The sequence below is a fragment of the Furipterus horrens genome, unplaced genomic scaffold (genome assembly GCF_987537825.1).
Source record: "Furipterus horrens unplaced genomic scaffold, mFurHor1.1.pri manual_scaffold_4, whole genome shotgun sequence".
In the NCBI taxonomy this organism is placed as follows: Eukaryota; Metazoa; Chordata; class Mammalia; order Chiroptera; family Furipteridae; genus Furipterus; species Furipterus horrens.
Genome location: NW_028327174.1, coordinates 92470787 through 92497319, shown reverse-complemented (window position 1 = coordinate 92497319; position 26533 = coordinate 92470787). Strand labels below are relative to the sequence as shown.

At 50.2% G+C, this 26533-nt stretch overlaps 1 protein-coding gene across 1 annotated transcript; it reads left to right on the top strand.

Annotated features, from left to right (window-relative positions):
- The first annotated feature begins 10056 nt into the window (after positions 1 to 10056).
- LOC150012439 (WASH complex subunit 1-like) lies at positions 10057 to 25885 on the top strand. Its single transcript, XM_090273771.1, has 11 exons — positions 10057 to 10150; positions 13000 to 13153; positions 21866 to 21977; positions 22192 to 22338; positions 22534 to 22670; positions 22919 to 23054; positions 23239 to 23440; positions 23515 to 23671; positions 24344 to 24525; positions 25263 to 25331; positions 25483 to 25885. The coding sequence occupies exons 1-11, from the start codon at positions 10144 to 10146 to the stop codon at positions 25620 to 25622; spliced, it is 1443 nt and encodes a 480-aa protein (XP_090129897.1). The 5' UTR covers positions 10057 to 10143; the 3' UTR covers positions 25623 to 25885.
- Positions 25886 to 26533: the final 648 nt, after the last annotated feature.

The following is a 26533-nucleotide window of genomic DNA, read 5'->3' as shown; positions in this document are numbered from 1 at the left end:
ATACATACTGATGTTTTCCAATAACTGAATGGAATACAATTTTAAAATTACTTTTAAATTAGTTAAAATTAAACACCCTAATGGTTCATCTCTTAAGTGGCACACACAAGCCACATTTCAAATGTTTAATATCCACATGTGACTAGTGGCTCCCAGAGCAAAGGCCCCTCCTGTCTGGGCCCCAGGTCCATCACTCAGCTTCCGCTTTCTCCAGTAACCCAGCTTACCCAGATCCTGTTGTGCTCAGCATTTCTGTCCAGTCATACATTTGACCCTACTGCCTGCCCTTCATCCCAGCACCCCCATCTCCATCCTGCAGGAGACACCCATGATGCACACCCATCCCTGGCTCTCCTGGCCCACTTTTACCTGGTCCTCCTAGCTAGATTATCATCTTTATGCATAGACAATAGCACACCAGAAAGACAATTTGCATACTGATTATTTCTACCCAAGTCAAATTCACATAATTTCAGGCTCATAAGGCCCCAGGAAATTGGATCTTGTTTTCCTGTTACCTACTGGAGGAGGTAAGATTTCAGTATCTGCTTGGTTTATAAAATGGGAAGGAGAAAAAGAGAAGGTACCTGAGCATGGGTGGTGGTGTGAGTGGGAGAGAAGGTGCTTGTTGGGTGTGTGGGGGGCATGGGAAGGATGTTTCACATATGGTTCATTGTGTTGGAATGATTTAGTTGTTAAATAAGCGTCAGAACATGGTGGCAACTGGACTGCCCGCTGGGACGCTGATGTATGCAAATGAGCCACATGCAAATTAACCTTCCGAATGTGTTGATGGGTAAACTCATCCTAACCGAATGTACTTTTAGAAAGATGTGGAGACAGCACCTGCAGGTACACAGACAGGAGATACATACGGGCATGAATGGGTGACTGGGAGCCTCCATTCCCCCCTGCCCCTTTCCTTTTCCTGCATTTTCTTGCTCTTACAGGTTGTTGAGTTGGTCTGGTAGTTTCCTCTTCTCTCAATAAACCTGGTGTAAAATCCTAAACTGTTCTCTGGGTAAATTCTCAGAGCAAGGCTACCTGCCAGTAGCACCTTAAAAAGTTATTTCACATTCATATTTTAAAATTTTCATAATTTAAATTCTTTCCCCTAAACTGGGTTTTTTCAAGCTTCAGATCTCTGGCTAGAATTGGCTTTATCTGCATAATCTCACCTCTGAGATTTAGTCCATACCTGAGGACCCTCTCCTTGCCATGCCCTGCCCAGAAGCCTCTGCTGGGCATTTGCCTTCACCAGCCTTCCCACTTTGGGCAGCCACCCTGCCCTGGCTGCCCCCTTCCTGAAAATGAGCCTACCATGCTGCTGCTGAGAGGCTGGGATAATTCTCCCTGAGCTATTTCAAGGATTAGTCCCACTGCCCTGTACCCAGCTCCCACACTAGTGAGGTTTCAGAGCTGTGGACACTGTGTCAGGTGAGGAGGAGCACAACTCCTGGGGTGCAGATCCATGCAGGGCAGTGGGCACCAGGTTCCAGGTTTTAGGTTCCTTTGAGCATGTCATACATGTCATAGTCCATGGAGTTCAGTGAGGTGGACCCTGGCAGCTTGCGACCCTAAATCTTAGAGCTGGAGAATTGAGAGCCCAAAGTCCTGAGTCCTCAGTCTTTGCCTTGAAAACACACACGCACACGCACACGCCCACGCCCACACACATGCATGTGCAGACATACACACACACACACACACACACCCCTCTTATTTTCCCCCTCACCCTTCACTTTCACACACCAACCTCCTTATGACCTTCATAGATTAAGTGCATTGCCTTCACAGGGACCTTAATCTATATAAAAACAATATTTAGTATAATACTTTATGTTGGCACACAGATGAATATGTTAATATTACATATTAAAATACCTCCTTCAATCTAAAGTTTTTTTTCTTCTGATTTTAATTATTTTTGTAGGCCCTTAAAATATTGTGTCTACAGTGCCTAAGGCACAAGTTAGCCCTGCCTGCTGCCCTGTGATTGCTCCCCCTCTCTTGTTCCACAGCTGTAGACTTGGGGGTGGCAGTAAGGCAGAAGGCAGCACAGGAAGAACTCTGAGACTGCTCTGCAGTTGCTGACCAGCATCTAATGTCCTGGTTACCAGGAAACGCCTTTGTCACTTAGGCAGGATGGATAGTATACCAAGGCAGGGAGGAGGAGGGAGACGTGTCTCACCCACTAGCTCAGCAGTCCTGAGCCTGGTCTGATACTATTGCCAGGTGTTACAACATCAAAAGAAACACTATGCTAACACAGGAGGAGGGCAGTCCTTGACATTCTATGTATGGTCTCCACTGTCTGGGAAAGAAAGCCTTTGAAACTGATTTCACCCCAAGACCAGAAAGGCAGGAAATGACTCACAGTACCCCAGAGAAGAAGCCTGTTAACATCTTTGGGTATTCACCTCCCTCAAAAGCTGGCACCACCTTTACCTGTCAATCAATATGTAACTTCTTCACCCTCATCCTGCCAACTATATCAGTCCTCAGAATAAATGACCTGGCGCACAGGCTTGCCACCCTGGCTTTTGGCTGCCCTTACCCTGCTTTGCCATGAACCTATGCCTTAACCCACCCCGCAGCAAGGCCCGTTCTTTTCCATGAGAACATACCACCAGTAAACCCTGCTTGCTTGCTAATAGATTTGCTGATCTGTAATTCTTTATGGTGTCAGCAAGAACCAGGTTTCGCCCTTTCACAGTAGGAGAGCTGTAAGGCCCTCAGGTGGGTCATTTTGAGCACAGAGAAGGGCACTAAAGTTCCCCGTCCCCTCCCTCTGAGAATGGAGACCTTCCTCACCTGGGAGCCAGGTGCTGACCAAAGAAGAATGTTTTTATGGTTTCAAGAAGCTCTTCCTGCTCCCCCTCCACTGTATTACAGGTAAGTCTGAGGAAATCTAAGGGAGCCCAGGTTTGGCAACAGAAAGAGATGACTCAAGTCTAGACTCCTTACTATGACACATGAGACCCTCTTTGAGAGGTAATGTAATAACCGTGGTGAGAGTGCTTATAAAGAGCTGGCCCTATCTGACCTTGGATAAATTCTTAACTCCCTCAAAGCCTTGTTTTTCTCCAACTGCACATAAGAATGACAGGAATATTTTCCTCCCCAAATTTTTATAAGTATTCAATATTGTATATGTACATGTGTGTGCACACAATGAAGCTTTATGCACTTGTTAGGAAATAGGATTGTTATGCAAAACAAATACACAGAAAAGATCTCTTCTCCTCCACAGGTCAGATACGCTATCGTAATTGAGATTATGTATGTAAAGTACTGAACTCATTGCCTGGCACAGAGTGGGGATCCAAAAATGGTACCAAGTGTTGTGGTCTGGTTCCTTTTTACTTCTCTAATCTCATCCCCTCCCCTCTCTGCCTTGAAGTTCAACACCAAACTGTTTATGGTCTCATTCAGTTCCCACTCCACACCAAACTGTGCATTTTCTCACCTCCTGATCACTGTAGTAGCGCCTGGCTAGCTCTTCCTCCTGGGAACATAGATAGACTATCTTTCCCAGCCTCCATCTAGCCAATGGAATGTAAATGAGAGTGACAGGTGCTGCTTCAATGCCCATTCTGTCAAACCTCCCACATGATCTTCATGCTCTTTCCCCTTCTACTTTGGAAGCCCCGTGTTTCAGATGGTAGAGCCATTGATGGAAAGCAAGTGGGTCCCTAAATTAAAGTGTGAAGAAAATTCACCCACTGTTCCATTAGTGAGAAATAAACTTCCATTATGTTTAAGCCATTATACAGTTTTTAGTTTGTTGCAGCAGTTAGCCTTACCTTAATTAATACACTCTTGTTGCATGTCCCTGGAAGGCCTATAACCTCACCCTGCTTCGCCAGGGAAACTCCTACTTACCATTTATCATCTCTAGCATCAAATCATCCAGAAAACTCCTAAGCAACCTCTGACCTCTCAAGGAAAGGTTAGGTGTATCTAGCAGACACCACACCATTGACTACCCTCTGTCTGTTCTCTCCTTCTTCCTCATAAAATCCCAATTTTGTTCAGGGCAGTAATGTTCCCAGTTGGCAATACCCATTTCACAAGACACCCTTCCAGCTAGCAGCAGTCATGTGATCCAGTACAGGCCAATAAGATATAAGAGGAAGTTGCTGATTGAAGTATCTTAGAAAAGTTTTTTTAAGAAAAGGAGTTGATTGGGCTCATATCTGCCTTTTATGTTTTTCTTTGTGCTTCCCTTTTCCCATCTGGAAGTCAGCTGCAATGCCCAGGAATGGAGCACATGTTACACCCTAAGGAGGACAGCCACATACTAAGGCAGAGTAGGAAGAAGATTCCAGCTTCCTCAAGGCACCATGGAGCCACCATAGCAGCCCTGTTTTGTCTACTTCTGGTTCTCCTGTAACGTGGAAACTAGAAACTCATGACATGGAAGCTCTGAAAGCACGACTATGAGCACCCTGAACTGAATGTGTGCCTTGCTCAATGCTCCAGAGTGAAAAATTCAATGGCATTTAGTACGTTCATAACATTGTACAACCACTACTTCTATATAGTTCCAAACATGTTAATCACCCCAAAATAAAACCCTGTGCCCATTAAGTAGCCATTTCTCATTCTCCCCTCTCCTCAGCTCTTGAAACCACCAATCTACGTTCTGTCTCTCAGGACTTACCTATTGTGGATATTTCATATAAATGGAATGACACAAGGGGCCAACAAAGGTAAGCAAGACCTTAGTGCCCACAGATTAGAATGACATTCAGCTTTTCTTTATCCAGAGTGAGGTCAAGGATTCCCACTGCAGTTTGAGTGGCTGAGGTCAAATGTCTTTGCAATCTGTTTCCTTGGAGATTTTAATATTTTTTTCTTTTTTTAAACATAAATTTTTACTTTTCAATTACAGTCGACATAAAATGTTATATTAGTTTTATGTATACAGCATAGTGATTAGACATTTATGTAACTTACAAAGTGATCCCCTGATAAGTCTAGTACCCATGTGACACCACACATGGTTGTTACAATATTATTGACTACATTCCTTGTGCTGTACTTTACATCCCCATGTCTATTCTGTAACTACCAATCTGTACTTCTTAATCCCTTCCCCTTTTATAATCCATCTTCACCTTCCATCTGACAACAATCAAAACGTTCTCAGTACTTATGAATTTCTATTTTGTTTGTTCATTTATTTTGTTTCTCAGATTCGACATATAAATGAAATCATATGGTATTTGTCTCTCTCTGTCTGATTTATTCCACTGAGCACAATACCCTCTAGGTCCATCCATGTTGTTGCAGATGGCAAGATTTCCTTTGTGTGTGTGCACCACTTCTTCTTTACCCACTCATCTACTGATGGACATCCAGGTTACTTCCACGTCCTGACTATTGTAAAATAATGCTTAAATGAACATCTGGATGCACATGTCTTTTTGAATTAGTGTTTTAGATTTCTTTGGATAGATGCCCAGAAGTGGAATGGCTGGGTCCTTCTTAGTCTTTCGTGATAGTCTTTGTTTTGAACTCTGTTTTGCCTGGTATAAGTATTGCTACCTCAGCTTTATTTTGTTTCTATTTTCATGAAATACCTTTTTCCATGCCTTTACTTTCAGTCTGCTGTGTCTTTTGATCTGAAGTGAGTCTATTATAGGCAGCATATGTAAGGGTCTTGTTTTCTTATCCATTTTATCACCCTATGCCTTTATTTATTTATTTTATTTTTTAGAGAAAGGGGAAAGGAGAAAGAGAGGGAGAGAAACATCACTGTGTGGTTGCCTCTCACTCACGACCCTAACTGGGGACCTGACGTGCAACCTAGTAATGTGCCCTGACTGGGAATCGAACCAGCGACACTTGGCTCACAGGCCGATGCTCAATCCACTGCCCACAGCAGCCAGGGCTTACCCTATGCCTTTTTATTGAAGCATTTCATCCATTTACATTTAAAGTAATTGTTAATAGGTATGTAGTTATTGCCATTTTATTATTCACATTTTTTATCTATTTTTTTCTTCTTAAAAAAGTCCCTTTAACATTTCTTGTAATACTGGTTTGGTGGTGATAAACTTTTTTACAGCTTTTTTTTGTCTGGGAAGACAGTTTTGAAAATTGGGTCTGGGATAAGCCTGTCAATAGATTAGGTAGAGAACTTCTATGATGTGGAGAGTGAACTGTATGGAGGTGAACTGCCTGGTCTGGGCCCAGGGGCACTGTCTAGCAGCACTTTTAAGTTTGATATGTGATATGGTGTGTGTTTGTGTGTCTATATGTAGATAGACATCCTAGAGCATATATAAATTTCCTTTCATGCTTGAATATGCTATATAAATCACAAAGTACTCCAACAACCAATGGCAGCTCACAAGAGGAGGCAGGGCAAGCACTCTTGACCCTAATTTATAAACAGGGTAACTGAGCCCCATTAGATAACTTGCCCAAGGTCGCACAAGGAATGAATGTCAGAGCCCTCAAGTCTGTGTAGTCTCCTTTGTGCACAGCACATTTTCCCTTCTTTGATGTGTCCTGGGTACCTTTGACTACTTAGTCACTGCTCTAGGAGTGAAGGGGGAAAAGTGTTAGCAGGTTGTATTAGTTAAAAACAAAATACCATAGCCTGAATGGCTTAAAAAACATAAATAATTATTTCTCACAGTTCTGGAGGCTGGCAGATCCAAAATCAAGGTGCCAGCAGTCAGTTTGGTCCTGAGGAGAACACTCTTCCTGACTTGCTTATGGCCATCTTCTCTCTGCATGCTCACATGGTGAAGAGAAAGTGAGAGCAAACTCTCTGATGTCTCGTCTAATAAGGTCACTAATTCCATCATGAGGGCCCCACCTTCATGACCTCATCTAATCCTAATTACCTCCCCAAAGGCTCTATCTCCAAATAACATCTCATTGGGGTTAGGGCTTCAATATGTGAATCGAGTGTGGAAGGGACCACAAATACTCAGTCTATAATACAGGCGGACACCACAGCTGGTGGAGATCATACATTACAGTTGGTGATAATGCAAAATGTTGTCAAAAAAGACAATTCAACCTAACCCCCCCAGGAGGGGCAGGGAAGGAGGACAAGACTCAGAAAGTATTAGGAAGAAAGCAGTGTTGCCAGATTTAGCAAATAAAAATATCAAATGCCTAAGTGACTTTCAATTTCAAAAGTAATAACTGATTTTTTAGTATAAGTACATCCTGTGGTTAGTTTGAGATATACACTTATATAAATACACATATGCATATACATATATACTATGTAGAATTTTATATAGTCTATCCGGAAGGTATCCAGCCATATAATATGAAAAAGAGACATTTATTGAAGAAGATACAAGGTACAAGAAATATTGATGCCTGAGTCCCCTTCAAAGTAGGCAGCTTGGGACCTCACATTAGTTCTCCCAGTTGCCATCAGCTGCCCTGTGATATTGTCCTGAATCCCATCAATGGTCTGAAATCTCTTCCTTTTCAAAAGTGATTTTAGTTTTGGGAGAAGCCATAAGTCTCAGGGTGCCAAATCTGGGCTGTAGGTGGGCTGAGTCACCTGTGTGATTTGATGTTTCACCAAAAACCTCTGTATTAGATGTGATGCACGAGTGGGTGCATTATTGTGATGAAGCTTCCAATCACCAGTTGCCCATAACTGCGGCCTTCTGAATCATCCAAATAGTTTCTGTGGAGGAATGTTTAAGCTTAATGTAAAATCTGATGCAGACTCGCTGCTCTACTTTCTCATTTTGAATGCATGTAACAGCCACACAGTACACATGCTCATCCAACAGCGCCTACTGCCCCCACTGACTAGTACAGTGAAGTCGTCATTGTTCACACATGCACATTCCCGCCCACTCTCTTTGGCTGCCTGGTTACGTCAATGTTGCGTTCCCGTTATATGAACAATAGTTGGATTTTTCTGGACAGACCTCGTGTATTAGTGTAAGTATGTAAATTTTATCTGAAGTTTAAATTAACTTGCTGTCCTGTATGTTTCTCTGGCAACCCTAAAAGAGAGGAACCAAGAATTCTAAGACAAGCCAATGAACTTCACGAGGGACTATTGCAGGATCTCTGGACAAATGCTTCCTTTATATATTTAACTTTTAAAAAATCTTGTTTTTAAAAAATAGCTTGCTATTTTTGTGTGGTAACATAAAAATAAGAAAATTTAACATTTTTAACCATTGCTAAGTGTACAGTTTAGTGACATTAAGTACATTTGTTACAGAATCCCTGGGCTGTTCCAATTGAAAAAAACCCACGGGCTCTTTAGTTAGGGGTCCGATTGCCCGCCGCCAGAATTACAACTCTGAATATTATAGTTGAGTGAAAAGAAAATTGTTCATTTAACAGTTACACATATCCTTGCCTCCCCTCTACCAAACCAAGCCAGTTTTAGGGGGGGGTCAGAAACACCGTTTCCCTACTTCCTAGGCACAGTTCAGCTTTACCAGCAGCTGCCAATCACTCAATCTGATTGGGGAGGTCCCTTCTGGGCTGTGGTGCCCTCCAGCTCTCAATGCAGGACCGCCTGGATTCTCAGCCTCCTTGCAAACTGTCTTCTTTCTGTAAACTGCGTGGATCTCCTCTCCTTCTCCAGAGCACCTCTGCGGACACTCACCAGCCAGAGCACGCTCCCCCTAAAGTGTTCACAGCTGCCTATATATCCCTGACTGTGTCCTCTGACGCAGTGGGTGTTGCCAACAGTTCTGACCATTCACAGAACCTTACGTAGGCTCTGTGTGCTTTCCATACCGTCCCCTGGTTCAAGACTCCTCCCATCCACCTGAGGCTTTGGGTGCATCCAAGCAATTTACATAATGAAAGACACCGGCCACCAGCCTCAGGCATGTGGAGGCTTCTGAAAGCTACTTCCTTCTCCCCATCCCCCAGCCACAAACTCCAGGGATTTTTGGACTCCGCTGTTTCTGTAACAAGCAGATATAGAGGGTGAGGGATTCTCACTAAAATTTGGAGAGGCAAGTAGAAGCCTCTCTGACTACAGTTTGGTCAGTCTTTGTTCAAAAACTGTACCCGTTAAACAATAACCCAACCCATCCCATCCCAAATTGCTTCCCCGTCCTTGGCGACCACCATTCTACGTTCTGCCTCTATGAATTTGACTCTTCTGGCTACCTTATACAAGTGGAGTCATCCAGTATTTCTCCTTTTGTGACTGACATAGTTTTTAAAGGGGGATGGAAACGAAGTGAGTTCTATGGGGAGAACGGCCCACAAAAGCCGAGACAAGAAAATAAGAGCCTGCTAAAAGGCGCATTAAATCAGTCAAGTGTGTCCGCCGGAGGGGAAGGGGCTGTGTCCACGCCGGTGCTGGGGGTCGGGCCCAGGAAGCACACGGGGGAAAACGACGGCGTCCCTGAGCGCTGGGCCGCGGACAGCGCAGGTCCGGGCCGTGGGGAGGCGGGTGCCGACGGGTCCGCACGCAGCTCCGAGTGCGGATTCCGCGCGGGGGCCCAGAACTGGGGGACCCGGCAGCGCAGGCCCAGCAAACGCGCAGCGGACAGAGCGGGCGCGGTGCACGCGCAGGTGGGGAGCGGAGGAGGCCGCCGGAACCGGCAGGACAGCGCTTCTGTCCGGACGGGCGAACGTGGCCGGCGCCCGGATGCGGAGGGCAGAGAGGCGGGAAGGAGGGGCTCCGGGAGGGCCGGGCGGAGACCGCAGCTTCCGCGCGGCCAAGCGCGAGCGAGCGTTCGCCAGAGGCTGATGGGACCGCGGACCCCGCGCCCGGCTTGACTTCCGACCGTGCCGTTCGCCTTGCTGCTCGCCTGGAAGCGGCGCCGGGGCCCTGCCCACCAGTAAGACGGGACTCCACCCTTGTTGGTCCTGGGCCCTTCTCCCCGAGTGTCTGAGCCCTGCCCTAGTCCCGACCCTTCCCGCCGCAGGGAGGCCGAGGCCCGGGCGCGGGAGGGCCCGGCTGGACCAGCGGGATCGGAGCTGCAGGCCGCAGCCCTCACGTCCTCTCTCGGCCCCGCCCCGAAGCCCTCACGTGCTTTTCCGCCGTCGGGCTGGGCTCTAGCAACCGGGCTGCAGGGACCGCTCAGGCCTTCTGCAGCTCCCGACCCTGGCTGTGTTCCGGGGTGTTTTGCAGCAAAGGTTTCATGCACTTCCGAAATTATAAACAGCATTATGAGAGGTGGGTATGGTGTAGGCTCGTTTTTGTGAAAGCATCCATAGTTTTTACCAGGTTCTCTAAGGTAGTGTTGGTTCGTTACGTATGTGATCCTAAAAGTAAAAAGAAACCAATTAATTTAGTAATATATTTTATTTAACTCAGTAGAGCTAAAATATCATTTCAGCATGTAATCACTATACATACAGTTCCCCTCCCCTCCCATCTTATCCCCGGTTTTGCTCTTTGCGGTCTCAGTTACCCAGGGTCAACCATAGTTTGGAAATATTAAAATGGAAAATTATGGAAATAATAAGGTTGCACCCTGTTCCGAGGAGCATGATGAAATCTCATAGGTGTCCCACGCAGTCCTGCTTTGCCCTGGCTGGGATGTGAATCATCCGTTTGTCCAGCGGCCCCTCTGTAGATGCTCCCCTACCTCTTAGTCACGTAGTAGCCAACTAGGCTATCAGGTCAGCTGTCAAGGTATTGCAGTGGTTGACTTCAAGTTAACCTTTCTTTTTCTTAATAATTACCCAAAGCCATTCACTTTAACTTTTATTTCAGTATCTTGTTACACTTGTTTTATGATTGTTAATATCTTACTGTGCCTAATTTATAAGTCAGACTTTATCATAGGGATGTTATGTATAGAAGAAATGTGATGTATATATAGGGTTCAGTACTACTTGTGGTTTCAGGCATCCATTGGGGGTGGGGGGTATCTTAGAATGTATCCTCACTGAATAAGGGCTGCAAAAATTTTAATGGATTATCTTACATTCTTTTCTCTTATTAAGTCTTTGAAATTTTGTGTATATTTTATATTTATGCTGCATCTCAACTCAGAGTAACCACATTTCAGAAGTACTCGATAGCCGCATGTACCCAGTGGTACCATATTGGATAGCACAAGTCTAAGGATTTCAGTCCAAACTCCTTGCTGTGGTATTCAGTGTTTTTCACAATCTGACCTTTCTTTATCTTTCTTTTTCTGGCTACTTGGCCAAGGATAGTTATACCACCATTCAAGACCACTTGCCATTACCCTATAAACCTCTGTTAAAGCTGTTCCTTCTACCTCGAATGCTCTCTCTGCGCTTATTAGGGAGGTTCAGCTTCTGCCAAGAGGCTCTTTCTGAATCACCTAAAGGGAGAAGGGGTTTATTACACCTTCCTCAGTATGCCCCTACACTGTATTCATGGCTGGATTAGAGCGCTTACCACATGCCGTTTAATTGTCCTTGAGGCTGTCTCCATGGCTACTGTAGTTTCCTATTCATCTTTGTTGTGACCATGGTGGGCACCTAATAGTTAATCAGTAGATGTTTGCAGAGAGAAGGAGTAAACAACCAACCAGCTGTACTCAGTCTCTTCATCCTGTTTGTTTTTTATCATCACCTGAGGACATTTTTTTTCATTGCTTTAGAGAGGGAGGAAGGGAGAGAGAGAAAGAGAAAAACATCAGTGTGAGAGAAACAATTGGTTTCCTTCTTGCAAGCCCCCCAACCAGAGATCAAACCTGTGAGATTTCAGTTATGGGATGATGCTCCAACCAACTCAGCCACACCGGCCAGGCCAGTCTCTTCATCCTTGAATGGATCCGTTACCATTACTTCCTTGTTTGGGAGATTTGTGTCTGAATAACTACCTTGTGCATGTACATATGCACAGAGATGTGGATTCAAGGCAGGTTCAGGTCTGAGAAGCTGAGGATGTCATTGCTAGGAAACAAGTTGGAAAGCAGAAGTCATCTGAGAGGACGAAAGGTGCTGGCCTGGGAAGGGTAGGAGAGGACAAGTAGGGTAGAAGGAAGGGCTGGGAAAGCTGGCAGAGGGAGTAGAGGGGTAAGCATACCTGCTTGATGAAGATGTTGGTGGGTTACATTGGGAATATCCACTTATAGAGAGCAGTGCCAGTCTCAATCTGTAGACTGGGAAATAGAATCATATTCAGGGAAGGCAAGCAACTGACACAAGGTCACACAGCAATTTAAGCCCAAATGAAGCCTCTTTAGCCCTCCCTGCCATACTTAATATGGTGCCTAGGAAAACAGGTCTGGGGCACAGTGTGCCAGGCTTGATAATTGTCCTCCTCACCATCTTCTACCAAGAGGCTGTGCTTAGGCCTCTTTATAGGGGCCCGGTGCCTTAATATTCTGCCTGGTGCATCTCTTGCCAATCAAATCAGTGCCTTCTGCAGTATGGTTGCTGCTTTAGTGGCACCAGGGAGTGGAGTTAATTAAACCCAGTATAAATAGACTCTGTCCTGTCTTACAATTTAGAGGAGTATTTTTCCTTCCTGTTTCCCACCCCAACATGCCCCTTCTTCCTCCTGGCCCCTTTAGCTCTCGCCTGGGTGAGCAGAGCCTGAACACCTGTACCTGGAGTCACTAGCCACTGCCTGTCCTATCTCAGGACCTGGGTACCATTGGGCAGTTAACTGAGGCAGTTTCACCCCCAAATTCATCTTCTGCTTCCAGGCAGCTTTTCACTCTGCAGCAAGGGTTTCTTTCTTGTTCATCTAGGCTTAGGAGGTTGGAATGAGATAATGTATAATGAGGGTATGTACCTAGCAGGGTTTCAAGCACCTTATGGGGTCAGTCATGTTGTACCTTCTCTGAACCCCTCTCATCGGCCTCTATTGTCCCTACCAATTTCACTCCTTCATTCACTCAGTAAGCAGCAGATCAGCTCCTGTGGGTGCCTGGCCACCCTCCAAATGCTGTGTCCCCAACTCCCCCCCTATACAGGCTGACGCTATGGCACACGGTTGGGTGAGGGGCTGTGCTTTCTTCTCTCGTTACCTCGCCCTGTGGTAGGTGGGCGTGGGTGAGTGTGGGACAGCCCTGACACTCTGGTTCCCACCCACAGGCACCATGACTCCCATGAGGACCCAGCACTCGTTGGCAGGTCAGACCTACACAGTACCTCTCATCCAGCCAGACCTGCGGCGGGAGGAGGCCATCCAGCAGATAGCAGATGCCCTGCAGTACCTACAGAAGGTCTCCGGAGACATCTTTAGCAGGTGGGTGCTGCTGCCCATTGCCACCTGATAAGGGGCTTCTCCCCGCCCTGGGCAGTATTCTTTCAATTCCCAGGAAGGCACCCCCTAGGAGTGGACTTTCTGCTGATTCTTGGTCATGGGCAGGGAGGCGGTTGGCTTCCCTGTGCCCAAGGCGCATAACTTAGAAGTGTTTTCTCAGAAGAACTACCTACTATCCCACTGAGCTCCCTGGGTTCCCTGTGACCCCACAGGCCCTGATGGTGGCACTGTTCTTCTAACTCATCCTCTTCCTCCCCCTGGGGGCCCTGTTCCTTCACTTACTCCTGCAGTTAGCAAATACCTGTTCAACACTTCTTGTGTGCAAGGTGCTGCTACTCTCCGTAGTTACCACGTGAATAAGGCAACGTCCTGTCCAGCTAGAGGACATACTCTGGCAGCAGAGATAGACTATTATAAATCAATTACATGTTAGTTTTTTAATTACAGTTATGATAAGACCTATTTTAAAGTAATTTTGTAATAACTAATATTTATATAGCATTAGCCATGGACCACCATTGATCTGAAGTACATTAATTTACTTAACCCTCACAACAACTTTATGAGGAGCTACTGTTGTTATCTCCATTTTATAGATGGGGAAGCTGAGGCACAGATTGGCTAAGAGACTTGCCCAAGTGGCAGAGCCAGGGGTCACACCCGGGTCTTGTGGCTCCAGACTCTAGAGTTCTTACTGTCTTTCTGTGAAGGGAAGGGAAGATGCTATGAGAGTTAACAGGAGGCCTGACTCGGTCTGGGGGAATGAGAGGAGGTATATGTAAGGAAAAAGATTTATGGTGAAATCTGAAGGATGAGGGGAGTTACTGTGAATGGGTAGGTTGGGAAGAAGAATGTTCCAGAAAGAAAGAAGTACATGAGTTAAAGCCCTAAGGTGGGCCGGACCTGAACGGAAGCCAGTGTGGCTGGGGTGAGGAGAGTGAGGAGAGCTGGGGTGGAGGGAGGGCCTGAGGGGTCATGGCCGATTTTGAGTTGGTGAGTGGCAGCTTTTTGTTACCTCCAGCGCTAATCTAGCACAGTCTTGGGCTATACTGTAGTGATTTTTCATTTAGTGTCATTTAACATGAGTGAATGGTGTTTGCTATTGCCTTGCAAAGATCCCAGGTTTTGTCCTGTCTTTCTGTGGCCATAAGCAACCTGGGATGGGCTTAGGTCTGCTTCGTGGGTGCCCCCATCATGTCTCACATAGGAACCCTTTATCCCACCCCGTGTGAAGTATTTGACTGCCTGGCTCAGGTCCATCTCATGGTTCAAGTCATTACCTACCCTGCGCCCCACTTCCTCCCCAGTCCAGGAATCCCCTTCTGCATCACCAGGCAACCTCTTCCTTTTCCATCAGCTGGGGGTCCACCTCTTCCTGAAGCCTTCCTCACTGGGAGCAGAAAATGGGGTCATTGTCTTCAGTTGGACTTGGTATAAACACCAGATCCTCTGGACTCTTCTGCCTGTTACCTTCCCACTGATGTGCCTGCCTGCCCCAAGCCTGCCCAGAACAGAAATGTAACCAGGGGGTGGTTCTCATGTGGGTCAGGCTTGACTCTGGAGCAGACTGCCTGGGCTCCACCTGGCCTCCTCATCTGCTTGCTCCATAGCTTTGGGAAGGTTACTTAACCTCTCTAAGCCTCAGCGTTCTCATCTATGATATGGTGATAATAATGGTGCCTTCCTAATAGAATTGTTGTGAAGATTACAGGAATTAAAACTTGCAAAGGAATTACACTGGCAGGCATGTAATTACTAAGCATGCAGTAAATGTTCACTCAATAACATTTCTGCTCGTTTGCTGCCTATGGTGGACCTCCTTTAACCTGCTATCAGTTGTTATAGAAAGGGTTAGGTGCCCCCTTCGTGCTTATTTTTGTGTTTACTATGCCCAAGGAACACATAAGCAGGAGAACACAGGCCTTTAAGAGCTGTCATTCCAGATTATGGCCACCCCATGCTCAGTGATTGAAACGGATGCCTAAAACAGTCCACCAGAAATATTTGTGTTTCCTCACCAGGATTGTGGCTGTGTGCTTGCCTTTCTCTAAGGAGAACTTTGGAGTTTCAGCATCCTTAATCTCCCTGGTATCTGGCACCTGTAGATAGTTTCATGGGGTGAGGAGAGGGCAGGAAAGCCATCTCCTGGGCAGGGATGGTGAGTTGGTTGAGAGTGGGCATGGGCCCTCCAAGTGTCTGAGGGAGGGGAGCATGCCTCTCAGGAGCCCTCAAAACCAGGTTCCAGGTCATCCCATTGGTCTCCCACCATATACCCAACCTGCTGGACCCTGAGGGACACTGAAGTTATGTATGGCATGGTTCCTGTCCTCAAGGATCTTATAATTTAGAATGGTAGAGCAGTAGGTCCTGGTTGTTTCTTAGCTGCATAGCATGAAATATGTGAGCCTCTTGGGATCTAGAGAAGAGAGAAATAAGTAAAAATTGATGGCATATTTATCAATCAGAACTCCCCAAACCAATTTAAGGAAAAAGTAACCAATCAGTAGGGCGGGCTTTGGAGCTGAAGGGTGTAAATGATGTCCTCGGGACCTGGTTTTGCTTTCACCCCATCCCAGCTCTCTGCCTCTGGGTTGGCCCTATTCCCAGATGGGCCTTGCCCTTGGGTGGCAATGTCACACCAGTAGGATCCGAGCTCCTAGATTCAAGTTATGGTCCAGCATTGCCTCGGAAGTCCCCATTGGCTTTTCTTGGTTCTCATGTCTATGTGAGAGCCAGTTGCTGGGGCAGGGGAGGCATGACACTGACTGGCTCAGACCTTGGTCACATGCATTACCGTAAGCCCTGGGTTTAGCCCCACCTGATGTCCAGGGACTGAGCCTGTGAGAGTGATGGAAACGGGCTGTTACTTGAATAAGGAGGAAGTAGATGGTAGCAAGGAAAACCACATGCTTCCTACACATGGTCAGGGAAGGCCTCCTGAAGGAAAGGGGCATGAACTAGGCCACCGGGGGAACAGGCTGTGGTTAGGCAGGACGGGAGATGTGGGCCCGCAGGCCATTTTGGTGGGGTCTGGAAATGTGTGCCAGAGGCTTAGAGGCCAGAATGTGGAGCAGGCTGTGTGCTGGACTGTGGTGTTTCCCGGCTCCCAGAGTGCATTCATTGCTGCCTGTCCCATACTCTCAGCTCCCCACTGCAGAACAGAACAGGGTGTGGAAAGTAACTTGCCATGCACCTGTGAGTCTCACTTCCTCCTCCGGTCACATGCCCTCTCGAGGGACCTTGCTCCTGGCTTCTCTCTGTTCTGCAATGCTGTGGGGGTGCTCCACGGCAGAGGAGTGGGATTGAGGGGGGCAGAATGAGAAGTTGGGGTAAGTCAGGGCCCATGGGGACCTCTCTAAACAAGGCAGGGCTTTGATCTTGACCCAGGAGTGTCAGGGAGCCTGCATGGGTGTTGGAGCAGAGAGGTGACGGGACAAAAGAGTTTCGGGAGGCTCGTTGGGCAGCCATCACAGAGTGGACAGGAAGGGGGGAGAGTGGATTCCAGGGACACCTTGGAGGCTGTGAGTGTGGTCAGGGCGTGGAAGGGGTAAGGCTGCAGTCCAGGGGAGCTGCGGGCAGGGACACTCAAAGGGGACCCGATGGCAGGATGACAGAATGGGAATGAGGAGGAGGAAAGGGAGGGGTCAGGGATGGCTGGGCCTAGACCTAGCCCCTTTCTTCTGCCCCACTCCCATCCTGTAGCAATCAACAAGCAAGGGGGCCTTCCATTCCTCGTGGGCTTTTGTGGTGGGGAGGGGACGCCGGCTCGGAAATCTCCCCCCGTAAACGTGTTCCTCCTGCTTGTAAACTTTGCTGAGAAGATAGTTTCTGTCTCCTCCCATTTCAGGCCCAGACCTGGGCCCAGTTCTGCAGGTAGGTGAGCTCATGGAAAATCAGCATTCCAAGCTGGTGTTCCTCCCTCCTGCTCTGCCGCAGTGGGGGCTGTGCAGAGACCGGAGAGAATGACAAGTACCTCTCAGGCTCTCCTGGAACCTCTCCTTCCTTCCCCTGGCTTCTCTTCCTGCCTCGCAGATCTCTCTGGTCCTCACCTGCCCCCATCTGCACCTGGGAGAATCCAGGCCCAACATATCTGCCCAGAGACGTCACCTGCTTCACAAGACCTAGATGATGAGGCAGAGGGCGTTGCGGTGGCATAGGGAGAGGAGCTGGACGGATTCTGCATGTGGAAGTTGGGATGCTGTCTCTCGCCATTCCCGTCAGCCCCACACAGCCCCATCCTTCCCTTTCTCTCTAGCGATTGGCGCCTGGTGACTCCCAAGGTTAGGAAGCACTCAGTCAGCTGCCTGCATAATTAGCAGATCATTCTTAATTATCCCTGTGAGTGGAGAAGATAAAGGTGAAGGCAAGAACCCAGATTCAGGGTCTGCTGTGCCTGGGACAGGACAGGCAAGGGGAGGAGAAGCAGCAGTTATGGGGCAGGAGTGGGTGCTTCTTCCCTTCCCTCAGGGAGGAGCCTGCAGCGCTGCAGGGGCCGTGGGCCTGCCTGGCTTTATAGGAAGGGGTAGAGGGTCAGCTTTGGAGGTGGTGGGACAGGGAGCCCAACCACTGGCCTGGCCAACCTATGCCCCTCCTGGGGTCACACCAGGAGGAGAGTGGTCCCTGGGTGCCTCCTGGAACCCCTCCCACCCCAGCCAGGGGAGCTGCTTACTGTTGCTCTCCCTTCCGCCCTGCAGAGCCTTCTCTTGCAAAGTGCCCGTTCCAGCCTGGAATTTCCCTCTCTATGCCTCCCCAACACTGCCTCTTTCCCTGAATGCCTAGAGTTCCTCATCCCTCCCTCCATCTTATGGGAGGTCATAGCAGATGTCAACCGAGCACTTAGGATGTCAGCTAGTACAGGAACACTAGACATACATTCACTCATTTCTAGCCTTTACAGTAATTCCATGATGCAGAAGTTCCTATTCCTACTTCTCAGCTGAAGAAGCTGAGGCACAGGCCAGTTAAGTGACTTGTCCAAGGTCACCCTGCTACCGAATAGATGTTAACCCTGGTCTGTGGGACATTGCAGTTATTTATCTCCCCAGTAAACTGGAATCTCCTTGAGAGCAGATGTGTGTTATCTGATCCATCTCTGTCCCAGGCTCTGAGCAAACCAAGTGGCAGGTCTGTCCCTGATGCTGACGGGGGCAGCCCTTCATCCGCTAGGGTCTGAGCAGACATGTTGTAGGGACGTGGCTTCAGTGATGAGCTTGGAAACCGACCTACTTTGAAGCTGGCCGCCAAGCCAGGGGCTGTAGATCAGGGGTGGCAGACAATTGCCCCTTTGCCTCCATGCCCCGCCCTCAGGGTGGGCATTGCTCACCAGTTGTGGCACTGGGTGGCAGCCCCAGTGTGGCCAAACAGTCCTTCCTAACACAGCCTGCCAGACTGTCCCCGCCAGTCGGTAGAGATGGCACATGAAGGGAAAGCTTTCTCATCTGTGGCCTGTGTTCTCGGCGTCCTGGTGCGTGACTGTAAGAGGTTAGACTGTCTATGAGCTTTATCAAAAGACCAGCCATTACTGCACTTAGAGGATTTTGGATAAGAAAAGAACCCTGGAAATCCTGTCTTCCACTCCCCTGCCTCAGGAAGACACCTCCCTTGAAGCGTTCCTGGCTGGTGGTCTCCAGCTGGTGTCTGATTGCTTTGCAAAGCTCTGCAGCTCTTCGTTAGGGAGTTCTTATGCAGAATGGAGGTTGGCTTCCTTGTAACTCCACCCACTGGTCCTAGAGCTGCCCTCTAGGGTGACAGAAGCCTGATTGTTTCCACATGACAGTACTTGTGATATTTTTGATATTTGGAGGGAATTACCATATTCCCGAAATCACCTCATCTGTAGCCAGACATCCTTCGGTTACCCTGTGACGGGCGTTTCTCACTCAGTACCATCCTCATTACCCTCCTTTGGATGTTTGTTAACGGGTCACTTTTTATTCAGCCAGTGTTTGGTCCATGTCAGGCACTGTCCCGGTGCTGGAGACACAGCAGTAGTAAGGGAATAGTCTAGAATGGAATTCAGAGTCCTCTTAAAATGTGGATCCAGTTTAAGGAGACACAGCTGTGAATAAGATCGGTCGGTGCCCGGCATAGATTCAGTTCATTCATTCAGGGCCCCGTTTTCGCTCCAGTGCCTTTAAGAGAGTGGGTGCTCCCTGATAATTGAAAGGAGTTAGGAGAGGAACTAGGAGCCGTGTGCCCTAAGGTTGTAGTTCCTTTTTAAGCTGCTTAACATTCTTCTAGCTCATACTGAGTTTATAGTTAACCAGAACCTAAGGTCTTTCTCACCCTGAACTGCTGTCAAACTCCATCTTCTGTATTTGTGCACCTGACTTTTTAACCTAAATGATGGGCTTCATGTTCACTCCTTGTCAGCTTTATCTTGTTGCTTACATTCCATCCCTCCGGCCTCAGGATTATTTGAGTCTTGATTCCTTCATGCAGACCATTTTTGACCCTCCCCCGTTTGATATCCCCAGTTTGCTGATCAAGTGTTGACTGAGCTGGATGGGGCCCTGCCAGAGGCCTTCGTGCAAGGCTGAAATCAGTCCAGTCTTCAGCCCTGATTTTCCTAAGTGGATTCTCCTCCAACACCCACAGCCCGATCTTGCCTGCAGAATTGTGTGAGAAACCATCAGAAGCCTTGCTGAGTCAAGACGCACTGTGTTTAGGTTTTCTCCTGATCCACCAGACTAATAACCCTGTGAAGGAAAGAAATGCTGTGGATTTAGAACAGTGCTGCCCTGGGACCTGTCTCTTCCTTTTCTCAATGCTTACAGACCCTCTATTTAATAATCCATTCTGGAAACTTGCCAGGGTCCACTGTTGAGCTTGATGTTTATAGTTCTAAGAAACCAGCCCTTCTCTCCTTAGTGGAAGAAGCAGAACAGAGTAGCCTTTGTCCGTGTCCAGGTCTGCTGTCCCTCTCTCTCCACGCCAACTTTGAGCGGAGTGCTTACAGAACCACTGGGGAGGCTCCAGCCCCCAGGGCCAGAGTGGCCGAGGTGGGAACTAGAGGAAGCAGCTTGTGGTGGAGTTCCCCTGCCCGGAGGGTGAATACCTTTCTGCCTGCCAGGAAAGCTGGAGCTAATGCAGGAAAAGATGGGCAGTTCTGTGTCCTCTTGTTGGAAGGAAACTGCCCACTTGTTCTTGCTCTGCATTGCCGCCCCACTCAGACCAGTCTGTCAAGGAGAACTAAGCTGCCTTGGGTGCCTGCTTGTACCCCAGCCCCCACCTCATGCTGCACCTCTGGCGCATGAGGAGTTGGGAGTAATGGGGAGACTTCATCAGGACGGAGGCCCCTAAGTTGTGAAATTGGCTGACAGGTGGGTTCTTCAGGGGCCAAGACCGTCTAGAGTGGTGGAGATAGCTTAGGAAGGCTGGGCCAGAGTCGGCTGTTCCTTTCAGCCTTTAGAGAAATCTCAGAGTCCCCCAGCCTGCAGTCTCCCACCGCAGAGACGCTGAGGCCCCTCTGCCGCCCAGCCATATCCTCCCACCTGTCCCCACGCACTCACCTTGCAACTCTGCCTCATTCCTCCTGCCTCACTTGTGGGCTCGCTCCCCCCAGGAGAATGCAGAGATGTGACTGCTCTGAATGTGGAACGTGGTGGTCGTGGCAGGAAATGATGTTCTTGGAGGTGGGGGAGCCTCGGGGGGAGGACGAACTGGCACACGAGAGAGTTAATGCTGTGATGAGAAGCCCCTTGCTGTTGCTGAGTGATGTGGGGACAGCGTTAGGCTTGTCTGCATTTATGTTTAGGGCATGTGGGTGTTAGTGTTCAGCAACCATGGAGAGGCCTGTGCAGGTGCCAGGCACTGTTCGAGGCACTGGGGATACACAGGGAACAAGGCAGAGTCCCCAGACCCTCGGAACACATGCAGGCAAGAGACACAGGATGCGCAGTGGCACTGTGTGAAAGTGAAGCGGGGTGAGGCCTGGAAAGTGGCAGGTGCATCTTTAGACTCTGTGGTCAGGACGGCTTCAGCAGGGAGGGGGCTCAGTGCAGGGGAGGAGTGAGCCGCGTGGCATCTGGGGGCGGCCTTCCATCTGATGCAAACGCCACACGACTGGCGTGAGGTTGGCATGTTCAGGGAATGGCAGGGCAGTGAGTGTTTCTGCAGCCGACTGATCAGGGTCGAAGGAGGGGGTGGAAGCCCGTGAGCAGCCAGACCACAACCATGAGAACCTTGGTCAGGACTTGGTGGAGGTATTGACATGAGCCGTTTATCCTGTGTCAGGGCGGTTCCCCGTGAACAGGCCTAGGGCTTGAATTTAGGCCCAGCCTTGCCTGTCACTCAGCCTTGCTGAACTCTGATTTCCTTGTCTGTAAATAGGTGTGTCCATTTCAGTCATGATGATTCTGTCTCTGCTTGCCCCAGCTTGAGGTTCTACATTCTGGGGGCCAGGAAACAGGTCCCTTTAGGCACCAACGTGGGGTTAGGGTAATTGCTACCCCTACCCAGAGCTCCAAGGAACTTAATACACTGCATTCCTAGACCCTTCAGTTTGGATAATCCTTGAGAGGTCACCTGGGCAGTTTCAAGATTGACCCTAACAAGCAGGTAACATTGTTATTTTAAGAACCCTTGCTCACGCCCCTGGTTTTTTGCGGGTTTGCTGTTGGAAGCCAGAGGTGTGTGAGAGGCTGCGGCGGCTTGAGGAGTAGCCCCCAGACCCTGTCTTCTTTCCCGTGGCAGGATCTCCCAGCGAGTGGAGCTGAGCCGGAGCCAGCTGCAGGCCATTGGGGAGAGGGTCTCCTTGGCCCAGGCCCAGATTGAGAAGATCAAGGGCAGCAAGAAGGCCATCAAGGTAGCCCATGTGTCCCTGTGGCTGGTGGGCAGTCGCAGATATCCCATTCTCTACCACGTCTCTGCGCCTCTGAGGTTGCCCCGGGCCCTACCTGCACTGTCCAGCCACACCTCAAGCTTTCCTCCTCCTCAGAATCTCCCCAGCCCAACCCTGGGCTCTCTGGTACTTTTCAGGGCCCCTGAAAAGTAATGTCAGACTCTCCGTGCGTCTGCAGGTGTTCTCCAGTGCCAAGTACCCAGCTCCCGAGCACCTGCAGGAACACAGTTCCATCTTCACGGGTGCCCAGGACTTTGGCCTGCAGAGACGCCCCTGCCACAAAATCCAGAGCAAGCACCGCTCCCTGGATGAGCGGGCCCTTCAGGTCTGATGGGCACACTCAGGTCACACACCGCAGGGGGTGACCAATGGCAGTCCTGGATGTGGGGGAGGAACTAAGGCCACCATTGGGTACTGTCCCCCCAAGAGGATTCGGGATGGGGTGGGGTGGAGGTCACTGGTCTGGCTCTGAAACCCTCCATACTTCTGTCACATTCTACACACACACCCGCCCCCCCAGGAGAAGCTGAAATACTTCCCTGTGTGTGTGAACACCAAGTTGGAACCTGAGGACGAGGCTGAGGAGGGGTTTGGGGGTCTTCCCAGCAACATCAGCTCCATCAGTTCCTTGCTGCTCTTCAGCACGACCGAGAACCTGTATGTCCAGAAGCAGGGCCAGTGAGGTGTAGTGGGAGGCCTGGCTGGCTTAGGGGGGGACCCAAGGGGCCTCAGACTCAAGTGCAGCAGAAGTCTGCAGCCTGCAGAGCCAGGTCGTTTGCTTTGCCTTGTAAGGCCTGGGAGTCCATGGTACAAACTACTTGTGGCCCCTGATGAAGTGGGAAAAGATCAGGAGCATGGGCCTAGAACAGATGATAGATGGCCTGACCTCCACCCCACCTCTGCAGGTACAAAAAGTATGTCTTCCTGGACCCCCTGGCTGGTGCTGTAACAAAGACCCACGTGATGCTGGGGACAGAGACAGAGGAGAAGCTATTCGATGCCCCCTTGTCCATCAGCAAGAGAGAGCAGCTGGAGCAACAGGTAGACACAGATGCTGCTCGGGTGGAGAGGGACGGCTGGACGAGGTGGGGCCCTCCCAGGGTTCTCTAGGCGAGGGGCCTCTAGGCGAGGGGCCTGGTGAACCCTTTATCCCATCCAGGCCTCACTGACGGCCCCAAGGTCAAACTGCAGCTGCCGGCTCACGTACCCCCACCCGACCCTGCAGGTCCCAGAGAACTACTTCTATGTGCCTGACCTGGGCCATGTGCCCGAGATCCACGTGCCCTGCTACCTGCCTGACCTGCCGGGCATCGCGGACGACCTCATGTACAGCGCTGACCTGGGCCCCAGCATCGCCCCCTCCGCCCCAGGCCCCATTCCAGAGCTGTCTGCCTTCCACACAGAGCTGGCTGCGCCTTTCCAGCCAGGTGAGCGAGAGCCCGGAATGGGAGCTGGGCCACATTCTTCCTCAGACGCCTCACGTTTCTCACACTTGTTGCAGACCTAGAAGATGGGGTGCAAACAGCACCCCCGCCGCCACCACCCCCACCACCACCTCCCCCAGCTCCAGCAGTACTGGTCAGCGCTCCCCCGCCCCCACCCCCGCCGCAGACTGTGGCCTCTCCAGGTCAGGATGGCAAAGAGGATGACAGCAGCAGGTATCCTTCAGGTAGGGGCGGCAGGGGGCCCAGGAGTGCATTGGGGGTGGGGGCAGGGAGCTCCCTTTGAGGGTGCCTCTCCATTTCTGGATCCCTGAAGGATTTTCTGTAGTTTGCTTAAGTGGTCATAAATTCTAGAGTTCCAGAGTAGTTGTAATTTTAAATCTTGCTCCATTGGGTTTATAAAATAGTGGTTTTCAGACCGTGTCCATAGAGCTCTGTGGGGGAGCCTGGACGGATGGGGCTGTGGGTCCCCATTCCCACTTAAACCTATGGAAAAAGGGGGGTGGGTACTAAAATAATTGAAAATTACAGCAACAAAGTATCCATGTGCCCTTAAATTGTAGAAGTTCAGTTTTGATATATCTCCAGCCATCTCCACCGTCCAGAAGCGGCACAAAAACTCCGTGCTGGATCATGTGTCATATTCAGCATATCAGTAACTCCCAGGGGCCCCTCTGCAGGTGGCACCTAAGCTGGGTGGGAATGGAGAGAGGCCTGGGCGCCTGCACACGTGACTTCCTGAGCTCAGGCAGCCCTGAGCATCCAGGCTTCACCAGCCGGCTTCTTCCTGAGGAAGGCCCCTCCTCAGAGCCAGGCTGCTGGCTGCTCCTCCGGACCCCCAGAACCTCACGCTGGGCAGGGCTGTCCCGCAGCCCAGCCCTGCCTGAGCAGCCTTCCTTCCCCACCCCCAGCTGCAGTCCAGGGAGCCCCCAAGGAGGTGGTGGACCCCTCCAGTGGCCGGGCCACTCTGCTGGAGTCCATCCGCCAGGCGGGGGGCATCGGCAAGGCCAAGCTGCGCAGCGTCAAGGAGCGCAAGCTAGAGAAGAAGAAACAGAAGGAGCAGGAGCAAGGTGACGGGACTGCGCCCACTCCGGGAGGGCTCGAAGCAAAGGGCCGCCTCTGCCAGCTGCCAGTGTCGGAAGGCCAGCCCCCTGCTTTCCCCAGGGTGTTTGCTGGAAACCCTGGGTGGCCACCCTAACCTGCTTGTCTCAGCTGCCTGGGCAGTGGGTTCCTGCTGGGTTTTGGAGCCTGCTTAGTGGAACTTTCCTCTCTAAGCTGGCAGGGGATCGAGCCTCGTCCAACTCCAATCACAAAAGAGAATCTTCTCATTCTCTGCCAGTTGCCAGGACCTGAGATATTTTAGAAACAGAGGACCTGGTAGCTCAGTCCTGCTTCTCTAAGCCTCTTGGGGCTACAATTACTCTGCTACGGCGTTGGCATAAAACACCCAGGCGTGAAGCAACAGTCCTGGGTTTGAGTCCCAGCGTTGCTTCTGAGCTTTGCACTGTGACCCAGGCCAGTTGCCCAACCACTCAGGGCTGCTCATTCGCGCCTGCCTGCTTGTATCACAGGGCAGCTATGACAGTGCTACTCACATGTTAGCCGGTTTCTTATCAGTGCCCTGGTGCTGCGTCCACTAACAGACGGAAGCTCCCAGCGCAGTGGGGACATGGTGACTGGAGAGCGCTGGGTGTGTCAGTAATGAGGGAAAAGGACAAATGTGACTGAACCCTGAGGTGGTCACCTGAGAGCACGTTTCACTCTTGGTCCCTTCCTCCTTCCTCACCCATTGTTCTTCCTGTTGCAGTGAGAGCCACAGGCCAAGGTGGGGACCTGATGTCAGATCTCTTCAACAAGCTGGTCTTGAGGCGCAAAGGTAGGAGGTGGAGCACCGCCCCTCCCGGGGACTGGGATGCTGTGCACCCTGCATGTTCTGCCTTTTCCTGTTGCTAAGTCTCCAGGGGCTCCTGAGTCTCCAGGGGCTGGGTGAGCTGGTGCCCCCCTCACCCTCACCTCCTCCCTCCCAGGCATCTCTAGGAAAGGACCTGGGACCGGGGCCAGCGAGGGACCAGGAGGAGCCTTCGCTCGAATGTCAGACTCCATCCTGCCTCTGCCTCCCCCGCAGCAGCCTCCTGGAGAGGAGGAGGAAGATGACTGGGACTCCTAGGGGCTCAGCAGCTCCTCCTCCTCCCCAAACCCAGGCAGAGGCTCCTGCCCTCACATGGAACCAGCTGGGATGGGCTCCTTGGCCTGCAGGTCTCTCAGCCCCTGCTGCCCTTGCAGGGATGGGGATCGTGGAGGGACTACCCCAGGTCTGTGCCTGGACCATCATCAAGAGGCAGGCAGGGAGGCTGGCTCTGAGGGTTGGGGAGGGTCCCTCGCTCTTGGCCTGTGCCCCATCCCCTTGTTCACTTAGTGTGCTCTTCTCTGCCCTGAACATTGAGATAGAGCATCACACAGATCAATAAAGAAATATAACGCAGAACTGAGCATAACCAACGGTGCACTTTTAATGAAGGAACTATAGCTGTGCAGAGTGCCAACCTCTCTGAGCCGGGGCCTGTCCTCCTGCTCCCACTGGTCTCAGGTAACGGGGCAGGGAGCCGAGTGGGCCAACGCCCCTTCCTCTGGGGTCAGGGAGAGAAGTGCAGTCAACGGGGGCAGTTGTTGCAGGTGGAGGGGAGGATATTTTCATACAGGAAAAAATGTCTCAGTGACAGACACAGTGTCTAAAAATTGTCATGCTGAGAGCCTGATGGCCCTTGGTGTAATTGCTGATGCCAGGGGAAGAGTGTCTTGGAGTTTGCTCAAGTGGCTGAGCGGGAGAGAGGTGCTACTGACTTGCAGAGCCTGGGACCAATCCCGGGAGATAAGGACACTGTGGAGGGCTGTGAACAGGTCAGGGAGCGGCCGGCAGTCAGGAAGTGAGGCCAGCAGGCGGGGCCCTCCTCCCAGTTCTAAAGGACTTCAGTGCCCGACTGGTCACAGATGGTGCCTAATTCCCAGATGGCAGTCGGATGGGGTAACCAGAAGCCTGAGGGCTGAAGAGTGCTGGACACCAGGGGGCTGGAAATGGGG